General features: G+C 35.4%; 1 protein-coding gene and 1 long non-coding RNA gene across 6 annotated transcripts; one reads left to right on the top strand and one right to left on the bottom strand.

Moving 5' to 3' along the window:
* The first annotated feature begins 146 nt into the window (after positions 1–146).
* On the top strand, positions 147–26,659 carry LOC131231606 (uncharacterized). Of its 5 annotated transcripts, XR_009164459.1 has the most exons (9): positions 147–437; positions 518–646; positions 738–926; positions 1,009–1,061; positions 2,902–4,051; positions 4,239–4,293; positions 4,472–4,784; positions 5,030–5,295; positions 26,388–26,659. XR_009164459.1 is itself a non-coding variant. In XM_058227861.1 (5 exons), exons 2-5 carry the CDS (start codon positions 617–619, stop codon positions 2,918–2,920), a joined length of 291 nt encoding a protein of 96 aa, XP_058083844.1. In that variant the 5' UTR covers positions 147–437; positions 548–616; the 3' UTR covers positions 2,921–3,310. The 5 variants fall into 5 exon arrangements, 3 of the variants coding, with proteins under 3 accessions (XP_058083844.1, XP_058083843.1, XP_058083841.1); XR_009164460.1 differs by lacking the exons at positions 4,472–4,784; positions 5,030–5,295; positions 26,388–26,659 and having other exon boundaries at positions 503–646; positions 4,161–4,461; XM_058227861.1 differs by lacking the exons at positions 4,239–4,293; positions 4,472–4,784; positions 5,030–5,295; positions 26,388–26,659 and having other exon boundaries at positions 548–646; positions 2,902–3,310.
* On the bottom strand, positions 17,302–18,181 carry LOC131231607 (uncharacterized). The gene is made up of 3 exons (XR_009164461.1): positions 18,011–18,181; positions 17,478–17,523; positions 17,302–17,380 (listed from the first exon to the last, which is right to left on the bottom strand). It is a non-coding gene; the product is annotated as an uncharacterized LOC131231607 (long non-coding RNA).
* Positions 26,660–27,264: the final 605 nt, after the last annotated feature.

Below are 27,264 nucleotides of genomic sequence, written 5' to 3'. Positions count from 1 at the left end.
GGTGGGCTCCATCAAGCCGCTTATAGGATCGTCCATCCGTTGCTAGGTCTCGTTGGGTACCTATTCCATGCCCAAAAAGGGCGCGCGCCAAAAATAGAGCCCGCGCCTAATAAGTCCTTTCATCTCTTCCCCCCTCTATCTATAGCTCAAATCTCTCTCCTTTTCCTCTCCAATCTCTTTGTACCTAGTTAGTACAGAATCCTCTTGAATCCCTCAACCAGAATCCCCTTTTCCTCTCCAAAACTAAAATTCACAAAACCCTAATCTTTCATTTATGAAAAATCTAGATCTCTTCAATCTCAAATCCTCGTTCTCCCTCTATCTCCCCTAGACTTCTTGATTTTACATTCTTTGAATATTGAAGGGATAACCTGCATCAAGTTGACGAGAGACTAGCAGTGGTAATCGAAAAACAAAAGCAGTCTTCAAATCTGGAGGTTAGTTTTTTCTATTTGAATCTTTAATGTAGAACTGTCATTTTTTAATGAGGTCTTAGTACTAGGTTGTTGTCCTGCAGATGAGTAGACTTGATGCAAGGATCATGCAGAAACTTGATGTCATGCAGCAATTGGAACATGAGCTTAAGGCCATGTCTACCTTTGATTACTGAGAAGTTATGTTACTCCTCGGGAAGAAGTTCTTGCCGGTCTGTATTGATTTGGTTTAATTATTTTCCTCTATACTTTCCCGATTGAGGTCGAGTTTAAATGTTGTTGGTGGTTATCTTCTTTTGGTAGGCACGTTTGGAGGATTTAGCAGGCAAAGATGCCAAAGAGAAATTTGATGCTGCTACAAAAGACCTTTTTGCGGAGCTTGCACTTAAGGCCAAAAGTAATGTCAACAAAGGAGGTGATGATTCAAAACAGATACAGGCAATGTCAAAGAAAAAGAAGAAGAAGGATTACAGAAGAGCTAAGAATCCAAAGGTTTTCAACTGTGTTGGGTCTGGTTCTATTTCTTTTATTAGGACTACTTTCATTTAATACCGCCTAATCTTTTTTTTCTCAGGGCGTTGGTCATGACAAAGAGGCTCTCACCCATCGAGAAACTGAAGAACAAGTGTACATCTTTCTCTCTCTGTATACAGAATGATCTTTTAGTTGTCTTTATATATATGCACAAACAAACACAAACATACCACCTTAGTATGTCTTGGACATCTGAACTGTGCATCTGGTTGGTCCCCTCCTGGATACGGGATCTCCCAAACATCAGACAAATATGAAATCGGGTAGGCTACACCATCTGGAATTGTGTGAAATCATGCCTAAGGCATCTAAAATCAGTTTGTCGGGCCCACTTGAGTCTTAAAAGCCTGTAATTTGTGTGGCCCCTCATGCAGGTGAGGCACACAATAGACAGATGGATGTCTGAACCACGCAGATAATGCAGCAAGGTTTTACAACACTTTGCATGTATTATATGGCCAAGCTTTTACTTTGCTCTTGCTAAGTTGTTAAGGCAGTGAGAAATCTACGAGGCTAATTTTACCTACACAGGGTATGGCTAACAATTTCAAGTTGTAGGAAGGTGTTAATTGACAATTTTCTTACACAAGGATGAGTTATCAGTTATGAGAATATTATAATAATTGGCATCAAATGTGGAGACTGAATATGTTTCTCCTATAACATGACCCAGTACAGTTCAGTTTGTATTGCTTTTAAAGATCAGATATTTTCTTTTTAGCTTTTATGGAATCATTAAGTTTCATAGTTGATCTAATTGCTTGTGATGTTTATTTAATAATTGTCTTAATTTCTTGATAAACGATTTTGGCAAACATTTTTAGAGGCCTCCAAAGAAAGCACTGGAAGGGTCCTTTACCTTGGATTCATTGTTATGGCTTGTTGAGATCAATTGAAACAAAAGAATTAGTAATTGCTGTAAGTTTCCTCTTGTGAAACCTTGGTTGAGATGCTTTTCCTTACCTAGATCCACATGTTATTCAGTATCTTTCTTTTATACTTCTAGATTTTGTTTTAATATGAATGAATGAACACTTTGTTCTTCCTATTTTCCAACTACTTAATTTTCTTTTAAATCTGTGATGGTTCATAACATTTTGAATTTGTTTCTCTTATTTTAGCAAAACAACAGGTTGGTGATGTTGGTGCTTTGTATATCCTAAGCAGCTGCTATCTTTGTTAGGACCAATACTACTTATGCTAGTTAGTATAGTCCACACCCTGTTTATCTGTAGATTATGATAAGTCTATCCACCAACAATTTCTAGAGATGGTAAGAGACTGGGTTGTTGGTTAAAACTTAAAACAAAACCATAATATGAAATAACCACAGGGTCTGTGGAAAGCCACAAAAGGATACTATTATGCATGGCCAAGCCTTGGTATCTTTATCAACAAAGACTGGCTCGCCAGTTGATTGAAGATTTTTCTGCATTGCTAGCCTCCCTATAAGTGTGAACTGTCTTATGGCTTGAAGGTTTTGTGCCAAAATCTGATGCAAAACCTTGGAATGCCATCCATATTCTAGCTTTTTTTAACATAAAGTATTAACAGGTTGTACTCTAGGAGGGAGAGAATAATGAATTACATATTCTAACTTAATGTGTCTACCCATTTTTGGCCAGCATGTTAGAGAAGTATCATTTCATCTTCATTTTAAATTATGCCAATCACCAAAAAACCTCCTCCCTCTGTAATTGTGCCCTTTTTCACTTGTTTAATGAAATCCATATTTAATCTTCCTTTGTTCCCTAATGTACTGCTTTTACATTCTTAATGAAAAGTGGAATGACCTCTGGTTCCCATGCTTCAATTGGCATGGGAGTTCGTTCTATTATCCCAACTTATTTACCTTTTCATGTTCTCACAAAAAAATATTTTTTTGAAACATTTTAGTTAAATTAAAAGCTTTTCCCTTTTTTTCTTTTTGCAGGAAGCTTAGGCTACTTTGAATGCTAAGGATATCCAATCACAAATACAAAATCACCTATGGCTATAGTACGAAAGTAGCTACAGTAAAGCTAGGGTCCTCAAAGAATCGTTGTTGATGTGATTATGATGTCTTCTCGGTTTCCATTTGCAGATGTGTGATTAGGACATCGATGTTTTGGGTGGTGGCAACAACCTGTGGAGTTGGACTGGCCATCAACTTCACCTCTATGTGGTTTTTAAACCAAACAAGTCCCACCATGTACAGGTAAGAGTCATATACCACTGAGAGACTACTAATGAATAGTCTTCCTACCGCCACATACAAGTAAGAGTCATATGCCTCCCATCCGCACAGGGTCCATTAGATCAATAGTCTTCCTACCAAAGACTGTACTTTTGTTGAAGATGAGGACCCCATGTAATCTCTTTGACCAATAGTCTTTGATTGATATCTTGACATGCCTCTTACCATTTGATATCATGAATATCTTTTGGAGTCAATGAGTTTTGGGTTTGAAGGTAATGTACTTGATCCTCTAGTTTGAAATTTTTTGCCATGTGGTCTACATGTGGTGTAAAACCAGCTTTCAACTTATAATTTTGGGTTATAGTTTTTCTATCCTTTTACTTTACATGAGTCAGCAAAAAGGCCGATAACTGGTATATGCTTGATGTGAAGGGACATTCAAAATTCTCCTTAATGCAGGTCTTCCCATAGATGGAAGTCTATTACTCTTTGTTATTTTGTTTGCTGTAACCATTTCTTTGAGTCCCCATTATTTTTTACTGATCTTCAGAGACCATTATTGTTCTTTCTTATGAAGTGTTGTATTCTCTTTCTTCTCGAGCTAGTTCCCTTTTATTTCATGTCTATCTTTTTTCATCTTGGCTATAAAGAATTAGAAGCTCACTTCACTGGCTTTTGCAAAATTTGGAATTTGCTAGCAACATAGTAATTTAGCCTTCTTTTTTTCTTATCACCTTTTATTTTGTTGCAAACTCCAAAATACATGTATGGTATTCTTATTTCTCTACTTCATAAATCATCTTTAGAGACATGAAATATTTATTTTTCATTGTTGGTAGTTGAGTGAACACAAGAGCCTATCGCATAAGAACAAATGGTAGAGATCAAGTCTCTTAAAGCACTGGTATGTTCATGATCTGGGACAAACCTCATTCTGCATTTAGCTCCTGCTTATCGTCTAATTTCACTGTCATCTATCTTAACATTTTCCTTGGAATTAGATTGAGCTACAGATCTTTCAAGAATACTTTTAGGGATTACTATCTCTGAATGAGAAGGTATTTACAACTGTAGGAAATGAAATATTGTAGATCTTTCAGAGTGATGCTTATCAAGCCACAGGCTGCTACAATCTCCTATTCTCAGGTTTCATTCAAGTAAATAGTGAAATAGCAATGGAAGTTTTCGGGTTGTGTTTTGCTTATATGCTTGTTTGCCTGTCTTTTGCTCTTTCATTGTCATGTATATTACTTCCATTATTAAGTCATTCTGTCTGGTTCTGGATGTTCTCATGGATACTAATCTTTACATTTCTGTTCAACAGGATGATGATTTAGATGAATTGATTTACACTCCAGATTTGTTGGTTTGAGCTAATTCCTTTTTTTCTGTTGCTTTTCTCCATAATCTTTCAAAAGGGGACAAAATCTTCATAATCCATTAATTCTTTTTTTCCATATAGATTGTTGATGTTTTGTTGAGAGCACGTCATCTCAAAATTACAAAAGATTACAGTTCTATTTTTTTTTTTCCTCCAATGAATCTGTTTTGGAGCAGTTCCATACTTTTGTTTGGAGCAGTTCCATACTCTGTTTTGGAGTAGTTCCATACATTGTTTTCCATGTAAATGTTAAGAGGTCAGTAACATCCAAACACACCCTAAATGTGCCAATCCCATTGATTTGGTTCAATTTTTTTTCAACTGGGTATATTTTTATTTCCTTAAAATTTTCTTATGATTACTAAAATAGATTCATTCAAATCCAATGAGCAATCAAAATAAATGTTACTTCAACTGCTAATGGTATAAATGTTTCTAAGCCCATGTATTGGATTGAAGTGAATGTATGAATGCAACCTATATTTTTATGTGCATTTGCAGAGTTTTTAAGAATGGGTCCCATACCAAACATTTTCAGTTACATAGAACTGAAGACTGCCACCGAAGACTTCAATCCTGCAAGTAAGCTAGGTCAAGGTGGATTTGGCACCATTTTTAAGGTCAGTTTGTTTTTATTCTATGTAAACTACAATGATCAGAAGATTTAAATGGTCCAGAGCCTCAGTATGGTGACTGCATGCATGTGGGGGCCAGCTATGGATGAGGAAAGCCCACTCCTTGATGGAACAATCGCAAACCTTTGATAGGTAATCTACGAAAAAAAGGCAACCTATGAAAAGATGGTAAAGAAATAAAAAATAAAAAACCTAACAATTGTTCACCTTCAATGGAAGAAAAGACAATGATCAAATGGTTAGGATCTTCGAATTTGAGAGATATTTAGGTCATCAGCCATCTTTAATATTGCACTTCAGATCCATGGTTTGCATCACATCCAAATCATTCAATTCCTTAAGTTGAGCATGTGTATGGAAATTGTCATACACTTTTCTACTACTAGAATTTCCAAATGAAAAAAGCTTGTAAGGAAAACCAATTGATCAGATTTGCACTATAGGGCACATTGCTAGATGGGCGGATAGTGGCTGTGATAACTGACTGGATACCACCAAATAAGGCCCCGTTTGGATACCACCAAATAAATTGCTTTTTCTACTTACTGCAGTAAATAACTGACTTTTTTGTTTAGTTAAACCACACTACGCCAAAACTGCGAAAAAAGGACGGTCCAAAACCGTCTCAAATGACCAAAAAGGACGGTTATGGACCGTCGCAAGGGCCATCAAATTTTGACGTATCATATTACTTAAAGGACGGTCAAAAACCGTCATTCTTATTGATGAAAAAAGGACGGTCATGGACCATCCTTAAAAAGGACGGTCATGGACCGTCTCTTATAACCCTTTAAAGGACAGCCATCGACAGTCCTTTTTAAGGACAGTCATGGACCGTCCTTAAAAAGGACTGTCATAAACCGTCTTTGATGAGCTTTTAAAGGATGGCTATGGACCGTCCTTAAAAAGGACTGTCATGGACCGTCTCTTATCGCCATTCAAAGGACGGCTATGGACAGTCCTTTAAAACGACGGTCATGGACCGTCCTTAAAAAGTACTGTCATGAACCGTCCCTTATGAGCCTTCAAAGCTTCAAATTTGAGAGGATCACCTGTTACAATATATTTCATTGTATTCTTCCTGATATACACCTGTTATATAATATATTTCATCATATTCACATTCATATCCATCTAAACCCAAACTACGTAAATCCAACATAAACTACATTCATCCAAACATAAACTACATCCATCCAAACACAAACAATCTTATCCACATTACATTCATCCATGCATAAATACATATACGTTTAACTTCATAAATAAAAAAAGAAAAAAAATCAGCAACAATTTTCTTTTTGTGTCTTTCATCTAAAAAAAAAATATTAAACCAACAAAACATTATAATTCATAATCATGAAGAATTGCATAAACTTCTTCCAAAAAAGTGGGCACTTTTTAAAATAAAACTGATCATTAAAATAAAACTAATGCAAGCAAATAATGCAAAAAAGTGTTTTAATTCAAGTTAATAGAAACAACAACAAAAATTAAAGCTTTGTAAAAAGGGGCATGTGTTAAAAGGAATACATTCTTGTTTCTTACCATGTGATTGGGCTACATTATTACAGCAATTGGGTTTGGGTTCGGGATCAGGTTTAGGTTTGGGTTTTCAAGTTTAGGTTTAGGTTAGGGAGTCAAGATTAGGATTAAGTATAGGTCTAGGTTTAATGATTTGATAATACATTTAAGTTAGAGGTTTAGGTTTACGTTTTAGGTTTTAGGTTTTAGGTTTAGGTTTAGGATTAGGTTGTAGGTTATAGGTTATAGGTTATAAGTTTAGGTTATAGGTTATAGGTTATAGGTTAAGGTTTAGGTTATAGGTTTTGGTTTAGGTTAAGTTTAGGTTTAGGTTATAGGTTTAGGTTAAGGTTTAGGTTTTAGTTATAGGTTATAGTATATAGGTTATAGCTTTAGGGAATTGAGAATAAGTTAAGGTTAAGGTTTAGGTTTAGGAAATCGGATCTGGGATCGGGTTTAGGTTTGGGTTTTCAAGTTTAGGTTTAAGTTAAGGTTAAGGAGTTGAGATTAGGATTAGGTGTAGGTTTAGTTTAAGGATTTGAGAATACATTTCAATTTTAGGTTTAGGTTTAAGTTTTAGGCTTAGGTTTAACTTATAGGTTTAGGTTATAAGTGTAGGTAATAGGTTTAGGTTTAAGTTAGGTTATAGGTTAAGGTTTAGGGAATTGAGAATAGGTTAAGGTTTAGGTTTAGGTAGGGAGTTGAGGTTAGGATTAGGTGTAAGTTTAGGTTTAGGGATTCGAGAATACATTTAGGTTTTCGGTTTAGGTTTAGGCTATAAGTTATTGGTTTAGGTTAAGGTTTAGGTTTAGGTTTAGGTTATAAGCTTTAGGTTTAGGGAATTGAGAATATGTTAAGGTTTAGGTTTAGGAAATCGGGTTTTGGTTCGGGATCGGGTTTAGGTTTGGGTTTTCAAGTTTAAGTTTAGGTTTAGGTTAGGGAGTTGAGATTAGGATTAGGTGTAGGTTTAGGTTTAGGGATTTGAAAATACATTAGGTTTTAGGTTTAGGTTTAGGTTATATTTTATATAGGTTTAGGTTTAGGTTATAAGCTATAGGTTTAGGGAATTGAGAATAGGTTAAGGTTTAGGTTTAGGAAATCGGGTTCGGGTTCGGGATCGGGGTTAGGTTTGGGTTTTCAAGTTTAAGTTTAGGTTTAGGTTAGGGATTTAAGATTAGGATTAGGTGTAGGTTTAGGTTTAGGGAATTGAGAATACATTAAGGTTTAGGTTTAGGAAATCGGGTTCGGGTTCAGGATTAGGTTTAGGTTTGAGTTTTCAAGTTTAGGTTTAGGTTTAGGTTAGGGAGTTGAGATTAGGATTAGGTGTAGGTTTCGGTTTAGGGATTTGAGAATACATTTAGGTTTTAGGTTTATGTTTAGGCTATAGGTTATATGTTTAGGTATCGGTTTAGGTTATAAACAATAGGTTTAGGGAATTGAGAATAGGTTAAGGTTTAGGTTTAGGAAATCAGGTTCGGGTTTAGGTTTTGATTTTTAAGTTTAAGTTTAGGTTTAGGTTAGGGAGTTGAGATTAGGATTAGGTGTAGGTTTAGGTTTAGGGATTTGAGAATACATTTAGGTTTTAAGTTTAGGTTTATGTTACAGGTTACAGGTTTAGGTTTAGGTTAAGGTTTAGGTTTAGGCTTAGGTTTAGGTTATAAGCTATGGGTTTAGGGAATTAAGAATAGGTTAAGGTTTAGGTTTAGGAAATCGGGTTCGGGTTCGGGATCGGGTTTAGGTTTTGGTTTTCAAGTTTAGGTTTAGGTTTAGGTTAGGGAGTTGAGATTAGGATTAGGTGTAGGTTTAGGTTTAGGGATTTAATAATACATTTAGGTTTTAGGTTTAGGTTTAGGTTATAGGTTATAGGTTTAGGTTTAGGTTTAGGTTAAGGTATAGTTTAGGTTTCGGTTTAGATTATATGTTATATAGGTTCAGGTTTAGGTTTAGGTTTAGGTCATATGTTATATAGGTTTAGGTTTAGGTTTAGGTTTAGGTTATAAGTTATAGGTTTAGGGAATTGAGAATAGGTTAAGGTTTAGGTTTAGGAAATCGGGTTCGGATTCGAGATCGGGTTTAGGTTTGGGTTTTCAAGTTTAAGTTTAGGTTTAGGTTAGGGAGTTGAGATTAGGATTAGGTGTGGGTTTAGGTTTAGGGAATTGAGAATACATTAAAGTTTAGGTTTAGGAAATCGGGTTTGGGTTTGAGATCGGGTTCAGGTTTGAGTTTTCAAGTTTAGGTTTAGGTTTAGGTTAGGGAGTTGAGATTAGGATTAGGTGTAGGTTTAGGTTTAGGGATTTGAGAATACATTTAGGTTTTAGGTTTATGTTTAAGTTATAGGTTAGAGGTTTAGGTTTCGGTTTAGGTTATAAGCACTAGGTTTAGGGAATTGAGAATAGGTTAAGGTTTAGGTTTAGGAAATCGGGTTCGGGTTCAGGATCGGGTTTAGGTTTTGGTTTTCAAGTTTAGGTTTAGGTTTAGGTTAGGGAGTTGAGATTAGGATTAGGTGTAGGTTTAGGATTAGGGATTTGAGAATACATTTAGGTTTTAGGTTAAGGTCTATGTTACAGGTTACAGGTTTAGGTTTAGGTTAAGGTTTAGGTTTAGGCTTAGGTTTCGGTTATAAGCTATAGGTTTAGGGAATTGAGAATAGGTTAAGGTTAGGTTTAAGAAATCGGGTTCGGGTTCAGGATCGGGTTTAGGTTTTGGTTTTCAAGTTTAGGTTTAGGTGTAGGTTAAGGAGTTGAGATTAGGATTAGGTGTAGGTTTAGGTTTAGGGATTTGAGAATACATTTAGGTTTTAGGTTTATGTTTAGGTTATAGGTTATAGGTTTAGGTTTAGGTTTAGGTTTAGGTTAAGGAATAGGTTTAGGTTTCGGTTTAAGTTATAAGCAATAGGTTTAGGGAATTGAGAATAGGTTAAGGTTTAGGTTTAGGAAATCGGGTTCAGGTTCGGGATCGGGTTTAGGTTTTGATTTATGTTAGGGAGTTGAGATTAGGATTAGGTGTAGGTTTAGGTTTAGGGATTTAAGAATACAATTAGGTTTTAGGTTTAGGTTTAGGTTATAGGTTACAAGTTTAGGTTTCGGTTTAGGTTAAGGTTTAGGTTTAGGTTATAAGCTATAGGTTTAGGAAATTGAGAATAGGTTAAGGTTAAGGTTTAGGAATTCGGGTTCAGGTTCGGGATCGCGTTTAGGTTTTGGTTTTCAAGTTTAGGTTTAGGTTTAGTTTAGGGAGTTGAGATTAGGATTAGGTGTAGGTTTACGTTTAGGGATTTGAGAATACATTAGGTTTTAGGTTTAGGTTTAGGTTATATGTTATAGGTTTAGGTTTAGGTTTAGGTTATAAGCTATAGGTTTAGGGAATTGAGAATAGGTTAAGGTTTAGGTTTAGGAAATCGGGTTCAGGTTCGGGATCGGGTTTAGGTATTGGTTTTCAAGTTTAGGTTTAGGTTTAGGTTAGGGAGTTGAGATTAGGATTAGGTATAGGTTTAGGTTTAGGCATTTGAGAATACATTTAGGTTTTAGGTTTAGGTTTAGGTTATAGGTTACAGGTTTACGTTTTGGTTTAGGCTTATGTTTAGTTTATAAGATATAGGTTTAGGTTTAGGAAATCGGGTTCGAGTTTGGGATCGGGTTTAGGTTTGAGTTTTTATGTTTAAGTTTAGGTTTAAGTTAGGGAGTTGAGATTAAGATTAGGTGTAGGTTTATGTTTAAGGATTTAAGAATACATTTAGGTTTTAGGTTTTAGGTTTAGGTTTATGTTTAGGTTATGGTTATAGGTTATAGGTGTAGGTTAAGGTTTAGGTTAAGGTTTAGGTTATAAGCTATAGGTTTAGGGAATTGAGAATAGGTTAAGGTTTAGGTTTAGGAAATCGGGTTCGGGTTCGAGATGGGGTTTGGGTTTGGGTTTTCAAGTTTAGGTTTAGGTTTAGGTTAGGGAGTTTAGATTAGGATTAGGTGTAGGTTTAGGTTTAAGGATTTGAGAATACATTAAGGTTTATGTTTAGGAAATCGGGTTCGGGTTCGGGATCGGGTTTAGATTTGAGTTTTCAAGTTTAGTTTTAGGTTTAGGTTAGGGAGTTGAGATTAGGATTAGGTGTAGGTTTAGGTTTAGGGATTTGAGAATACATTAAGGTTTAGGTTTAGGTAATCGGGTTCGGATTCGGGATCGGGTTTAGATTTGACTTTTCAAGTTTAGGTTTACGTTTAGGTTAGGGAGTTGAGATTAGGATTAGGTGTAGGTTTAGGTTTAGGGATTTGAGAATACATTTAGGTTTAAGGTTTAGGTTTAGGTTATAAGTTACAGGTTTAGGTTTAGGTTTAGGTTAAGGTTTAGGTTTAGGCTTAGGTTTAGGTTATAAGCTATAGGTTTGGGGAATTGAGAATAGGTTAAGGTTTAGGTTTAAGAAATCGGGTTTGGGTTCGGGATTTGGTTTAGGTTTTGGTTTTCAAGTTTAGGTTTAGGTTTAGGTTAGGGAGTTGAGCTTAGGATTAGGTGTAGGTTTAGGTTTAGGGATTTAAGAATACATTTAGGTTTTAGGTTTAGGTTTAGGTTATGAGTTACAGGTTTAGGTTTAGGTTTAGGTTATGGTTTAAGTTTAGCATAGGTTTAGGTTATAAGCTATAGGTTTAGGAAATTGAGAATAGGTTAAGGTTAAGGTTAAGGAAATCGGGTTCGGGTTCGGGATCGGGTTTAGGTTTTGGTTTTCAAGTTTAGGTTTAGGTTTAGGTTAGGGAGTTGAGATTAGGATTAGGTGTAGGTTTATGTTTAGGGATTTGAGAATACATTAGGTTTTAGGTTTAGGTTATAAGCTATAGGTTTAGGGAATTGAGAATAGGTTAAGGTTTAGGTTTAGGAAATCGGGTTCGGGTTTGGGATCGGGTTTAGGTTTTGGTTTTCAAGTTTAGGTTTAGGTTTAGGTTAGGGAGTTGAGATTAGGATTAGGTATAAGTTTAGGTTTAGAGATTTGAGAACACATTTAGGTTTTAGGTATAGGTTTAGGTTATAGGTTACAGGTTTACGTTTAGGTTTAGGCTTAGGTTTAGGTTATAAGATATAGGTATAGGTTTAGGAAATCGGGTTCAGGTTTGGGATCAGGTTTAGGTTTGGGTTTTCATGTTTAAGTTTAGGTTTAGGTTAGGGAGTTGAGATTAAGATTAGGTGTAGGTTTAGGTTTAAGGATTTGAGAATACATTTATGTTTTAGGTTACAAGTTTAGGTTTAGGTTTAGGTTTAGGTTATAGGTTTAGGTTAAGGTTTAAGTTAAGGTTTAGGTTAAGGTTTAGGTTTAAGTTATAAGCTATAGGTTTAGGGAATTGAAAATAGGTTAAGGTTTTGGTTTAGGAAATCAGGTTCGGGTTCGAGATCGGGTTTAGGTTTGGGTTTTCAAGTTTAGGTTTAGGTTTAGGTTAGGGAGTTGAGATTAAGATTAGGTGTAGGTTTAGGTTTAGGGAATTGAGAATACATTAAGGTTTAGGTTTAGGTAATCGGGTTCAGGTTCGGGATCTGGTTTAGGTTTGAGTTTTCAAGTTTAGTTTTAGGTTTAGGTTAGGGAGTTGAGATTAGGATTTAGTGTAAGTTTAGGTTTAGGGATTTAAGAATACATCAAGGTTTAGGTTTAGGTAATCGGGTTTGGGTTCGGGATCGGGTTTAGGTTTGAGTTTTCAAGTTTAGGTTTGGGTTTAGGTTAGGGAGTTGAGATTAGGATTATGTGTAGGCTTAGGTTTAGGGATTTGAGAATACATTTAGGTTTTATGTTTAGGTTTAGGTTATAAGTTACAGGTTTAGGTTTAGTTTTAGGTGAAGGTTTAGGTTTAGGCTTAGGTTTAGGTTATAAGCTATAGGTTTGGGGAATTGAGAATAGGTTAAGGTTTATGTTTAAGAAATCGGGTTAGGGTTCGAGATTGGGTTTAGGTTTTGGTTTTCATGTTTAGGTTTAGGTTTAGGTTAGGGAGTTGAGATTAGGATTAGGTGTAGGTTTAGGTTTAGGGATTTGAGAATACATTTAGGTTTTAGGTTTAGGTTTAGGTTATAAGTTACAGGTTTAGGTTTAGGTTTAGGTTAAGGTTTAGGTTTAGGCTTAGGTTTAGGTTATAAGCTATAGGTTTAGGGAATTGAGAATAGGCTAAGGTTTAGGTTTTGGAAATCGGGTTTAGGTTTTGGTTTCCAAGTTTAAGTTTAGCTTTCGGTTAGGGATTTGAGATTAGGATTAGGTGTAGGTTCAGGTTTAGACATTTGAGAATACATTTAGGTTTTAGGTTTTGGTTTATGTTATAGGTTATAGGTTATAGGTTTAGATTTAGGTTTAGGTTACTGTATAGGTTTAGGTTTCGGTTTAGGTTATATGTAATAGGTTTAGGGAATTGAGAATAGGTTAAGGTTTAGGTTTAGGAAATCGGGTTCGGGTTCGGGATCGGGTTTAGGTTTTGGTTTTCAAGTTTAGCTTTAGGTTTAGGTTAGGGAGTTGTGATTAGGATTAGGTGTAGGTTTAGGTTTAGGGATTTGAGAATACATTAAGGTTTTAGGTTTAGGTTATAGGTTTAGGTTTAGGGTTCGGTTTCATTTTAGGTTACAAGATATAGGTTTAGGGCATTGAGAATAGGTTAAGGAAATCGGGTTCGGTTTTGGGATCGGATTTAGGTTTGAGTTTTCAAGTTTAGGAGTAGGTTTAGTTTAGGGAGTTGAGATTAGGATTAGGTGTAGGTTTAGGTTTAGGAATTTAAGAATACATTTAGGTTTTAGGTTTAGGTTCTAGGTTATAGGTTATAGGTTTAGGTTTAGGTTTAGGTTTAGGTTTAGGTCATAAGCTATAGGTTTAGGGAATTGAGAATAGGTTAAGGTTTAGGTTTAGGAAATCAAATTTGGGTTCGGGATCGGGTTTTGGTTTGGGTTTTCAAGTTTAGGTTTAGGTCTAGGTTAGGGAGTTGAGATTAGGATTAGGTGTAGGTTTAGGTTTAGGGATTTGAGAATACATTAGGTTTTAGGTTTAGGTTTAGGTTATATGTTATAGGTTTAGGTTTAGGTTTAGATTTAGGTTTAGGTTAAGGTTATATGTTAAGGTTAAGATTATAAGTTTAGGTTTAGGTTAAGGTTATAGGTTCAGATTTAGGTTAGGTTATAGGTTTTTGGTTACGGTTTATGTTACAGTTATAGGTTTTGGGGTTTGAGAATAGGTTATAGGTTCAGGTTATAGGTTATAGGTTATAGGTTTAGGTTAAGGTTTAGGTTTTGGGATTTGAGAATTGGTTTAGGTTATAAGTATAGGTTTAGGTTAGGTTGTAGGTTAAAGTTTAAGGAATTCAGTTTAGGTTATAGGTTTAGGTTGTAGTTATAGGTTTTGGGATTTAAGAATAGGTTTGGTTATAGGTTAAGGGTGTGGTCCCTACAAATACAGATGTGAATACGGCCTGCTCCAATTGGCCAGGCCCTTCTAATGTTGTCCATAGGAAATGGATAGCTTCAACATGGTCATAACAGCGGTTCTCATCTTCCAGGGACCCCCGCTCAACATCCGGATAGCTCCGACGCACATCCAGGTATACTTCATCAATTTCTAGAAAATACATAAATATGGCCTGTCCAAATGGCCAGGCCACTCCAATGCTGTCTATAGGAAATAGACAGCTTCATCATGGTCATAACAGCGGTTCCCACCTTTCAGGGACCCCCGCTCAACATCCAGATAGCTCCGACGCACATCCGAGTCTGCTCCATCTATTTCGAGCTAATACATTTAAAAATAACATAATTATATCTAAAAGCATCTGGATACCTGAGGAAGGCCTCCCATATTCGTATTGTTGTTTACTCATTCCTTTATCTATAAGCCACAATTGACCAACACTTTTTATTGCTACCTGTACTCTGAAACCAACACAAATATAACTGGGAAACAATATAAGGTATAAGAAAAAATGAATTTACCTGTACACATTATTAAATATTTTCCTATAAGGAGGTGATATTATATCTTTGATAGCCACAACCTGTATGACAGAGAAAAATGCAACTGCTATAGTCTGTTACAATTCAAATGAGAAAAAAGATTTGTGGCTGCACCGATATTCTAGTATATTACGAACGGCTGCCTACGTACCCAAAAAGTCAGATTGGGATCAAGCCACTACGTAGTTCTTTTTAATTAACCAAGTTACTAAAGGTCATAAATTTCATATTTAACAAAGTATCACTGAACGTCGTCTTAAATCATTTCTAGTTGGGATTTGAAAATAGGTTTAGGTTAAGGTTATAAGTTTTGATAAAGGTTATAAGTTTAGGTTATAGGTTAAGGTTTAGGTTTAGGTTTAGGTTATAGGTTATAGGTTAAGGTTTAGGTTAAGGTTTAGGTTAGGTTAAGGTTATAAGTGTAGGTTATAGGTTTAGGTTTAGGTTATGTTATAGGTTAAGGTTTAGAGAATTGAGAATATGTGTAGGTTTAGGTTTAGGAAATCAGGTTCGGGTTCGGGTTAAGGTTTAGGTTATAGGTTTTGGGATTTGAGAATAGGTTTAGGTTATAAGTATAGGTTTAGGTTATAAGAATAGGTTTAGGTTTAGGTTTTATGTTTAGGTTAAGGTTATAGGTTTAAGTTATATGTTTAGGTTTAGGTTATAAGTGTAGGTTATAGGTTCAAGTTTAGGTTAGGTTATAGGTTAAGGTTTAGGGAATTGAGTTTAGATTTTTGGTTAGGGAGTTGAGATTTGGTGTAGGTTTATGTTTAAGGATTTGAGAATACGTTAAGGTTTTGGTTTAGGAAATCGGGTTCGGGTTCGAGATTGGGTTTACATTTGGGTTTTAGGTTTAGGTTTAGGTTATAGGTTATAACATTAGGTTATAGGTTCAGGTTTAGGTTAAGGTTTAGGTTTAGGTTATAGGTTTTGGGATTTGAGAATAGGTTATATATTATAAATTCAGAATAACATTTTCAGAGAAGTTCCCTACATTAAACACTTGTCTATGTAATTCAGTTGTCTTCAGTACAATCAAATTAAGGGCATAGATGTAATTGTACCACAGACGTCCAACCCTAGGTACTCTTTTCTTCTCTCTCAAATTCTTTTCTACTTTTAAGAAAACAAAAGACAAAAAGCCCTCATTCTCCAACCTTAGGTACTCTTTTCTTCTCTCTCAAATTCTTTTCTTCTTTAAGAAAGAAAAAGCCAGAAAACCCTCGTTCTCTTTTTTCTTTCCATCTCCTTTTGGTTCCATAAAAATTGCCCTAATTACCTTCTTTAAAAGAATAAGCGTGTCCCTATTCTCTGTAGTCATAATATCATGGGTTAAATCATGTAAAGAGGTGTGTCTGTGCATGAGTTTTATAGTCATATAGAGTACAACACTCATGACTACAGAAACTCATGGGTGCACACATAACGCATATACCTATGTACACTCCCATGCATGTTATAACAGAACTTGGAGCTTTTAAGTGCATTAGCCCTTGAGAGAGAATCTTATAAAAGCCTAATAGTCATCTCCATATTGAAAAGTTACTGGGCTGCAGATTGGGCTAGATCTCCATCTGAAATATGATATAAAATTCAATGCGGTACATTTGTGGGTGGAATTAGCCACATGGAAAAGTAAAAAAGATAAGTCTTGTGGAGTGGTCTTATGCAGAAGAAAAGTACAAGACGTCAAGGCCATGGCACTATTTGTGAGCTAGAGTGGTTGAGAATCATGTGGCATCAAATATTTCCAATATAAGTGTTTCAGGAAAGAAAAAACCATAACGAGGTTGACTTTCACTTCATCGATAAGGTCTCCAACAACAAAATTTCGACTCATATCTTAAATCTCAAGATCAAATTGTAGATATGTTCACCAAAGAACTTGGATGCAAATCAATTTAACCAAGTTTACTACAAGCAGGACATCAATGACATCTACACACCAGCTTTAGCGTGAGTGTTAAAGTTGATGTATTATGGGTCATACAGCTATATGACTAGTTTGGTGAGCAATGTGGAACATATGATCCACACTATGTATACCCGAGCATTTTGTATTATGGGGGAAGTTCTGCCATTATGTATTTTATTAATAAAGCATGGGAGTGGGAGCATGTGACCTAACTAATCACACTTTCCCTTCTTTTCGTCTCACTTTCTTCCTTTTGACCATTTCCATTGGATGGCTAGGATCATCTGATAAGGGAGGTATATAGTATGCTTCATTCGATCATGGGCCCAACCAAATCAGCAACTTATTCCCCCACAAGTTAAGTCCCACTTGTACCATTGCAAAAAAATAAAAAGAAAAAAAATTTGCTGTTTCCTTCAACCCAATCATATAAATTTGCTGTTTCCTTCAACCCAATCATATAGTAACTCATTATTAATACTACAAAGGAAACCTTAGGCAGAACAAGATAATACCTTCCTCTTGGGGACATGATGAGATGAGCGGGATTGTGTGAAAACCTAGATAACTTCTCAAGCTTCTCTTGACCATCCAAAAAGATAGTTCCCTGTGTATATGATTCTGATAATAAGCTGGGGGTTACATAGGCGTCTGATGAAATAGAAGTTTGTTGATATATGAAATCCACAATGACCGACAATGGTAAATCTGTTTCCATGTTCTCGATCAAGATATAATGGTAATTTCTGGTTTCCTTGAGACTCTTTGTAAAAAAATATTCACCACCTCCCAAGTCCATATCCTGTCCAATCTTTTTTCGAACATTCCCATACCCTGCATTGTGAAAATTTAAACAGAAAAGAAAGGGCGCGTTAGGACAGATCTCGCCTTCTTGTACTTGAGATAAATTTAACTGCAAATAGAAGATAACCTTTAAATGTTTGCGTTACATGGCCCTGCCTAGGATTCTTCTTTTCCTACAAAGACATAAGAGACCGCATGAGGCAATTATCAGTTGATTGCATGAAGAAACTCCAGAAACTGAATACTCAAGCTGCTAGACAAAGACAACCATATGATGTGCCATTTAATTCTAGAGGACTAGACAACTATGTGTTATCTCCCGCCATTTTCTAAATGGTGGTGACTCATCCAACATACATGCGGTGCATGTGCTAGTCAATACCAACCATCCAAATCATGTGCCCCACTGTGCATGGACCGTATCCAGTATCTTGACAATTTAGTCTCAGGCTTACAATTTGGACAGTGACCATTCTCTTGTAACTCTTCATTTGAGGCCACCAATTGGATAGCGAGGATCACTTGATGAGTAAGTCATCCCCAGTTAAGAAATGGTGCAAAACCAAGTATTCCCATCTTATTTCTAGATATATCTACGTTATTCTGGAAAAATGCAGAAGAATAAGTCCATGATTGTGTGGAAATTCTAGAGAAACCTACCTTAGAATTGAATGTTTGAGGTTTATAAGGCATGTTGGGCTCACATTTGACAGCAGATCCACAGGTTTCATTAAAACATGCAGCACATGCATTTGCTGAAATTTCATGTTCAGTGACGAAAGAAGCACGATGTGAACCCAATTCAAGTTTCTTTCCTGATATTTCCAAAAAGAAATCCATTGTCATCTGTCCCATTCACCACACCTACGCTATACATGTAAAGCAATGCAACCTATCCAAATCATGGGCCCAATGTGAATAAAGCATAGACTGACATTCATACCAAACAAATGATTTAACTATCTGATTGGATTGCTCTTGTAGAACTTCAAGCACTGAGCATCCACTACCAAACAAATGATTTAACCATGCAATTGCTCCATAACCTTGGGCGCCATCCTGCCGAGAACAAGTAGAAAGAAAGGCCTTACCGTAGATGAGTTTAGTTGGTGCATTAGGATATTAAAAAAACAAGATCCACATATTAATACCAGGCTGTAGAGGCCATCAGACAGATAAACACATGATTTCAAAGAATAACTTTAAAGAACTTTTTTCATTGACAGGTGTAAAGCTAATACTATGCCCACAAAAAGTAATACACCATTCTCAACAAGTGTGTGAGTGTGTGTGTGTGTGTGTGTGTGTGTGTGTGTGTGAGAGAGAGAGAGAGAGAGAGAGAGAGAGAGAGAGAGAGAGAGAGAGAGAGAGAGAGAGAGAGAGAGAGAGCAATGCAAGATTTGTTGCAAGAGAAACCATTGGAAATATTTCATTCCCACCAGAGATGTTAGTTCAAGGCTGCAAAGAAACACAAGGGCATTATCTGGATAACTAATGTGGAATTAATGTCTCTAAGATAAAAGCATCAAAAGACAAGACTAGGATTGTCTCAAGTTTTTTCATCTTTAAAAACTTTTTGACCTTTTTGCAGCATCAGCCTCTAGAGTGGGAATCATAAAGGAAACCTAAGGTCAAGCCATAAAGGATGATCCATTCATAGCCTTCTAGGGTGATCTAGAAAGGTAATGAAGGTCAGGCAAGCAAAAGTGCTTCTTGCAATGGAGAGATGCAACACATATGAAGGGCAAGTTCACTGATCAAAGAAATCACAGGGTCCAAAATTCTGATAGGACAGTTTGTGGGGTTCACTTAACTGATTATGTGGATGGTGGAGCCCACCACTGATTTGAAAAATGTGGTGGGCCCACTCTTAAGGTGTATCAAGCATTAATGAAAATTATCTCAGGTCATGTAAGAAATAATAATAAATGATGTGAGACTATTTAATCAGTAGCTAATATCAAAACAATCACGTAGAAACAAGAAACATGAACAAGCAACCAAATGCAGCTACACCAATTAAACACTATTGCCCCGATTAACCATATATTCCACATCAGTTTTTGTAACTGATCCAATCAAGGAGTATTCCAAAGTTGGTCACTCAGTTTTCGAGTTCTTTTTGCTTTTTCCTTTCTTTTCTTATTCTTTTTTAAAGTTTTTGAGTTTACTCGATGAACTAATTAACAAGTCACTTATATTCTAAAGCTTTACTCTGACAACAATTGACAAAGCCTTTTTAAATGGATTCGCAGTTAGTTTCATTACTTACAAACTACGAACTAAGTCCTCCTGGCTCAGTTCTGAGCTAATCAATGAGATTTTTCAAAACTGATTTCTTATTTAGCTCCAATCAAAATTCCAAACTTCTCTCCAAGTTGATTGATAAATCAAGCTCCAAAGTGATCTCTAAAGACTAACCTCTGACTTGAAGGAACAATAGCTCTTAGATTTATCCACAAAAACAGCCTAATTTTCTGAATTATCAACTTTCCCAATTGTTTGTGGGAAGTTTGGGAGAGACCCACTTCGGAAACAGGGAGAAAGGAGAAAAAAAAAACGGAGGAGAATCTGAGATTTGATAGGAACATCACTGTCGGACTTTCCATTTCTGGGTATCATCCACCAGATCTTGAATCTGAAAGACAGAACAATCTGTATCCCTTATTGTGACCACATAAAGACCAAAGAAAACCTTAAGATGAGAAGGTAATAAATCTTCCAAATGCAGACTATGTTTGTTGAAATGCACTACCAAAAGGACCTGTTTGAGTTGGAGTTGATCAAAAGCCTAGCCTCTAAAGCCAGGGTTCTGCCCAAATACAGAAGATGTTGTTTCAAGGAAGAAAAGACTTTTAGTCAGACACCAATAGAATTACTGCATGTCACAAAATAAACACTTGAAGTCAATTCATATGGAAAAAAAAAAAAAACCATTCGACTGAATACTTTCCCTCCACATCTCATAAATAGGATTTTTCTTAAGAGATTGTTTCTGTCAGGCATTTCATCAAACATGCAACAGGCATCTTCAAGCTAGACGATTGGATGTATCTAGAGATCATGCAATTCCATGCAACGAGATTAAACCCATCAATTTGCTTAAAGATGGAGACGTATGAATCTAGTATCAAACTTAAGAAAGAAAAAGATCTCCACTATCAAAATCGTAGGGATTGCAAATGAAAATCGTAGGAAGAGAAGTCACGAAAATTACATTTTAAAAAATAAAATTAATCTTCCAAACTGTAGGAATTGTACATGAAACAAAGAAAATCCATAAAGCTCAAAAGACCTTGGAGTATCCATCCATATGAAAAGCTTTTCATACTCATGGAGAGATGTAGTCCACTCGCCACCTGCACTTGCCGGAACAAGTCCACGAACCGGAAGACGCGCGATGGCTTCCAGCCCGTCATCCAGAGAGGCATTCTCCAGGGAGTTCAGCGATGTTGGAGAAGAGGGAATTGGAATTAAATCCCTCTTCCGAAATGAGATATTAGTTTCAAATCCGCAAGTTGTGAGTTTTCCATAATTTAACACATTAAGTACATTAATATCCCTAAATTTAAAGGACCATTTAATAGATGATTAAGATAGTTTTATATAATAAAAAGTTTAAATATTAACCATTAATAACTAGACCCATTATTTAAATGGTCTGGATAACTCTATATATCATTGCCACTATTATTAACAATCTGTCACCACTATTTTACATTAAACACAAAACTCACACATTGTTTCTATACACCAAAAAATGTCACTTGCGCTTCAGATCTGGTATGGCTCTGTGGGCCCCACCATGATGCGTGTCAAACATCTACTCCATCAATTAGATGAAACATTCCATGGTGGGCCTAGGGATTAAAAATCAAATCAATATGTGACTTGTGTAGGCCACACCACATACGAAAGTTGAGAAGGGTTACCCTCCATTAAAACATTCATAATTATTTTTTGGGCCTACAGAGATGTGGTTCACAAATCCAGCCCATCTATTATGTGTGTGCCACTTGGATGAGGGGTCATACCAAGTTTCAGATGCATCCAAATTTCAGGTGGGGCCCCACCAAGTACTTCTATATGTTTTAGGCATGTCTTCACATGATTTTAGATGGTATGGCCCACTTGATTTCCATATACTGCTGATTTTTGGGATATCCCATAATTTAAAGGGGACCCATCAAATGCACAGTGTTGATTTTTGACACACGTCATGGTGTGGCCTACACAGCTCGACCTCATGGGGGAGTTCCCATGAGCTCAATGTACATAACCTTTTCCATATATATATATATATATATATATATATATAATATTTAAAAAATATAAAAACCTATGATGTATTTGTTATATCCACACCATCCATCCATTTTAAGATATCATTTTAAGTCATGAGCTAAAGAATGAGACAGGTAAAAATCTGTAGTGCACTCCGCCACAAAAAAACAATGGGGAGGGTGATTCCCACCATTGAAACCATCTTAAGGCCCATCGTAATGTTTTAAAAGTTTTTTTTTTTTTTTTTTTTTAAATGGTTGTCCTAAAATGATTGTTTGTGCTGGGGTCCATCATCTGTGCTGGGGTCCACTAGAGCTTTGGATTTAATTCGTTCTTTGAACATTGCCCTAAAATGATCTCTCCAAATAGATGGACAACATGGATTAAACACATACATCATGGTGGGGCCCACAGAGCACCAACCACCAACCATTGGATGGTGTCAGGGGGAGTAGCCAATTTGTTCCCCCTATTTGTGGTGTAGTCCATTTAATTAATCTTTGGATATGAATCATTTTTTGGACAATTCCTTAAAATGATCTCAAAAAATGGATGAACGGTATGGGTTGATCCTGAATTTTCGGTAAATCCAAAACTCAATTGGACCATGCCACATGAAACAGTGTGGAATAATGATTTCCACCGTTGATACCTTCCTTGGGCCTATAGTAATGTTTATTTGACATCCAACATGTTCATAATATCAAAAAGATATAAATGAAGAGAAAACACAAAAAGATATGAATTATTGTTGTCCAACTTTGTGGTCCATTTAATCTCTTTACTTGCCTCATGTTTAGAAATTACAGGAGATCATGTCGAGAGAAGAATACTAGAAAATAGTAATAAAAGAAATCGTATAAAAAATGTTTGAGGCTATTTTCGTTTCAAAATTTTGAAAAAAAAAGAAGTATAAAAAATGCTTAAGGTCATTTTCGTCTCAAAAATTTGAAAAAATAGAAATCGTAGAAAAAATGTTGAAGGCCAGTTTTGTCTTAATTTTTTTAAAAAAAAAATCATATAAAAAATGTTCAAGGCCATTTTCGTCTCAAAAATTTGAAAAAAAAGAAATCATATAAAAAATGTTCAAGGCCATTTTTGTCTCAAATATTTGAAAAGGTGTTCCATTTATATGGAAGAAAAAACCAAATACTTAGAGCCTTTACTTGGCAGCAGATGAATGAACACAAAAAAGACGAAATCTAGTAATGGATTCTCTTAAGGAAGAAAAAGGCTCAATTAATAAACATCTAAGATAGTATAATCATATAAATTTTAGTTAAAGGTTAATCAATGGTCGATTCCACAAGATTAAATTTCTCACATCAGCTTGATCCAAAACTTCTGTGAATATTATTTTTAATGGCGGACGTTCAATCCCCACTTTGTAGTCCACTTAAGCCTTTGACCCACCCCATTTAAAGTCTTATTTTAAGTGTTGATACAAAAAAAAAAAAAAATGAGTCAGATCGAAGCAATAAGAAGACCACACAACAAATTAACAATAAAGATTTAATTTTTATTATTTTGTATGGTGTGGTCCACTTCAACCTTTAATCTACATAATTTTTGGGCTCATCCACTGAAATTATATATCAGAATTGATGAGCGGCTTAGATCAAACACATATATTCTAATGGGTCCCATGGAGCCCTTTAAGCACCATTAAGGTTATTGGGAGGAGGTACGTTTTAGCTACAGACATATCAGGTTTTAGCTACGGATTAAATCTGTAGCAATATTGTTACGGATTAAATCCGTAACCAAAAACTTTCAAAGTTTGTGGCCTTTGCTCGAATTTTTTGTAGTGGGAGAAAGTCAATCCATGACTTGGGTGGGCCAAAAGCTTAAAAATAAAGTCAATCATGACTTGGGTGGGCCAAAAGCTTAAAAATAAAGTCAATCATGACTTGGGTGGGCCACACCACACAATATAGTGGAGAGGGGTTTCATTCAAAAATTCATAATCATATATTGGGCTTGCCTAAATGTGATTCACATATCCAACCCACTCATTATGTGTGTCCCACTTGGATGAGGGGTCAGACCAATTTTCAGCCGCATCTAAAACTCATGTGGGCCCCACCAAGTGCTTTTATATTTTTTAGGATGTCTTCACATAGTTTTAGATGGTATGGCCCACTTAAGTTTCATATATAGATGATTTTTGAGATATCTCATAACCTAAAGGGGACACATCAAATCCACGATGTTGATGTTCGACACACATCATGATGGGGCCCACAAAACTTACTAACATCAATTCTTAGGTTCTCACCGTAATTTTGAATAGAATGTTTGGCCCATTTTACATGTCTGGTCCGTTCACTCTATTTTACTGATCAATACCCTCAATTTGAGTAGTTACTCGCCTCAATCAGTTTACATATGAGAAAGATATTAGGCATACAAGATTGATCACACAATTTCTGTGAAATTTGATTTAAACATCTGAAGTTATTTATTCTTCAATCTGAACTGATTAGATTGTCCAAAAATGATTAAAGGTTCAACTAGTGGATGTGCCTAATAATTTAGTAATTTTATTTTTCACAGATAAATTTCAATTTCTATTTAAAAATAACATTTTTTTTTCAAAATGTATATATTTTTACTCTTTTAACAAAATATCATTTTTATTATAAAATATTTCACTTTTGTTATCTAACTTTTCAATTTTTCTTATCAAAATACAAAATCTAATTTTCTTTTTTTTAAAATATGTATTTTTTACAATTTGTCAATTTTTTCACAATTTTGTTTAATTTCTTAAATTTTCTTTTTCAAAATATCATTTTTTTAATTTCACTTTTGTTATATAACTTTTCAATTTTTCTTGTCAAAATAAAAAAATCTAGTTTTCTTTTTTAAAAATATATTTTTTACACTTTGTCGATTTTTTCAGAATTTTGTTTAATTTTTTAAATTTTCTTTTCAAAATATCATTTTTTTTATCGAAATCTTGTTATATAACTTTTTAAATTTTTTTTGTCAAAATACAAAATCTAGTTTTCTTTTTTAAAAAATATATTTTTTTTTTTACAATTTGTCAATTTTTTCACAATTTTATTTAAGTTTTTATATTTTCTTTTTCAAAATATCATTTTTTTATCGAATTTTTTTTTTCAAAGTTCTTAATTTTTTTTTTTTCAAAATCTAGAATTTTTTTAAAATCACAGTTTTTTTTTTCAAAATCTAAATTTTTTGTAAACATTTGTTAATTATTTTTTCTAAGCTTCTTAACTATTTTTTGTTAGAAAATCAAATTTTAGCATTAGAGACGGTTTAGGACCGTCTCTAATAGAGACAGTCATTGACAGTCTCTAATCGAGATGGTCTTTGACAGTCTCTAGTAGAGATGGTCTTTAACAGGGCTATAAGACAGCTAAAGACCGTCTCTAATAGAGACGGTCTTTGACAGTCTCAGATTACAACTAAAAGACAGCCAAGGACTGTCTCTAATGCAGACGGCCAATGACCATCTCTGATGACCGCATATAAGACTGTCGATGACCGTCTCTATTAGAGACGGTCTTTGACCTTCTCAGATGGCCGCATATAGATGGTCAACGACCGTCTTAAATGATTTGTAGACGGTCAAATTTTTAAGACAATATTAGGGATGGTCAGGTGCCGTCTAAAATTTTAGAGATGGTTTACGGTCCTCTCTAAAGTGTCTTAAAACCAAGCAATTTTAGAGACGGTCCAGAACCGTCTCGAAATCCGTCCTTTTTTTCCATTTTTCACGTAGTGCCATTTTTTTAGATAACTGACTTAATTCAAATAAGTTTGGTTTATGATTAGTTATAAATAACTTTTTACTTAAAAGTACTTAGTCACTTCAGTTTTTTTTTTCTTCGCTTTTCTACTTTTCATTAGTTCCTGAAGAGATGCAACAGGAGAGACGAAAGAGAGAAGCTGATAAGTATGTTGTTTACCAAACATAATTATCTTCTTAATAAGTAGAAACTAAGATAAGCTACTTGGGGCATAAGTAGCTTACTATCCAAATGCCCCCTAAATGAGATGAACTCATTTTTAAGTTGCAACCAAACAGGCCATTAGCATTTTTACAGGGGATTGGGAATTTGGTTATTTCCACTAGTTAAAGTGGCAACCAAACATGCCATCCAAATGTAGCCTCATACCATTCTGTTAATGATAAAATTTGAACAGTGTATTCAATTGATTTTGAAGAATATGAACTGACCTAGTAATAGGCCACTCTCACGGATCAATTGACTGTAATTTTCAGCTGTTTATAATCATATGATCTTATATAAATTTTTTGTTGGACTGTCGATCTTAAAATTTTCTTGATCTTTTAAAAGTGAGAAATAGATTAGAGTTTTATGAAGTTGTTTAATTTTTGAGATAGGGGATCAATGAAGAGTTTGTCAACTATATGGATGGTCTAGAAGGCTACATGGGATGTGCCAATGTGCTCCATGTTAGCAGGATCCATGTTGTTCATGTGGCATGGTCCCCACCATGTATGTACCATGGCCCAAATATCCCGTCATGAGGTGAACCATGACAGGATTGTGGACCACCTAATGATTACACTGGCTTGTTTTTTGGCCACTGCACATACATGATGGGCCCATTGAAGGAATGGCCTGGACCTCACACCCACATGCCATCAGTGGTGCATGGGACGCAAAGTACAATTCAAAATCCTACTGTAAGAGGTAGATGTAGGAGATCTTAATTGTACTATATTTCAATGCTAATGGCTGTCATTTCCTTGTAGGAGAGTAAATTGCATCTGGATTGGCATACCTGCTTTGAGATATGCTTGGGGACTGCAAGAGGTCTCGCTTACATTCACAAGGAATCTAGGCCTCACATTGTTCATAGGGATGTCTAATGGAATGAAGCTGTACTCAGGCTAGACATATGGCCAGATAGACAAATTTTGTGAGTTCTCTCTATTGCATCTTAATAGACTGCTCATCTCTTCCACATTGTAGTCAAAATGGAGTTTATTCATTTTATCATGGATATCTGATTAATTGTAATTTAAGGTGCATCTTAATAGATAAGTATAGAATTAGAGTTGGTTATAAAGCAGTTTATTCATTTTATCATGGATATCTGATTAATTGTAATTTAAGGTGCATCTTAATAGATAAGTATAGAATTAGAGTTGGTTGTAATAGCTTTATGAAGTTTGCCATTAATTGTTAAGGAACTATGATATTTGTACTATACTTGGTATGTTATGTAGAACATCTGAGCCATCCAGGTGGGCCTCACCATGAATCATTTGGCATGAAATAGAGCCATTTCACTCATGGTGTAGGTGACCCATCAAAATCCATATGCCAGTGATCTGAACATACGTGCATGTGCGGCCCCCATGATGCTATGAGGAACATTCAAGTGTCAAATGCATCTTATAATTCAAGCATGATGTTACATCTTCCCCTGAGAAGATGGAGCATGATCTCTACTGCGCAATTCTGAGAGGCGTTAATGAAATGATATGGAAATTAGATGCTATGAAGGATGATCAGAAATGTGCAGTTTCACATGCGGAAGAGGGTTTGATGAGAAAAGAATCATTTGTGCTTGGAGAATATGTCTCATCCCTATCAAGAGAGACACCAAGACATCTTCCAGCACCC

Source organism: Magnolia sinica, chromosome 17 (genome assembly GCF_029962835.1).
Source record: "Magnolia sinica isolate HGM2019 chromosome 17, MsV1, whole genome shotgun sequence".
NCBI classification, from domain to species: Eukaryota; Viridiplantae; Streptophyta; class Magnoliopsida; order Magnoliales; family Magnoliaceae; genus Magnolia; species Magnolia sinica.
Note: the sequence above shows the minus strand (reverse complement) of the source record. Positions and strands in the feature narration are given on the sequence as shown.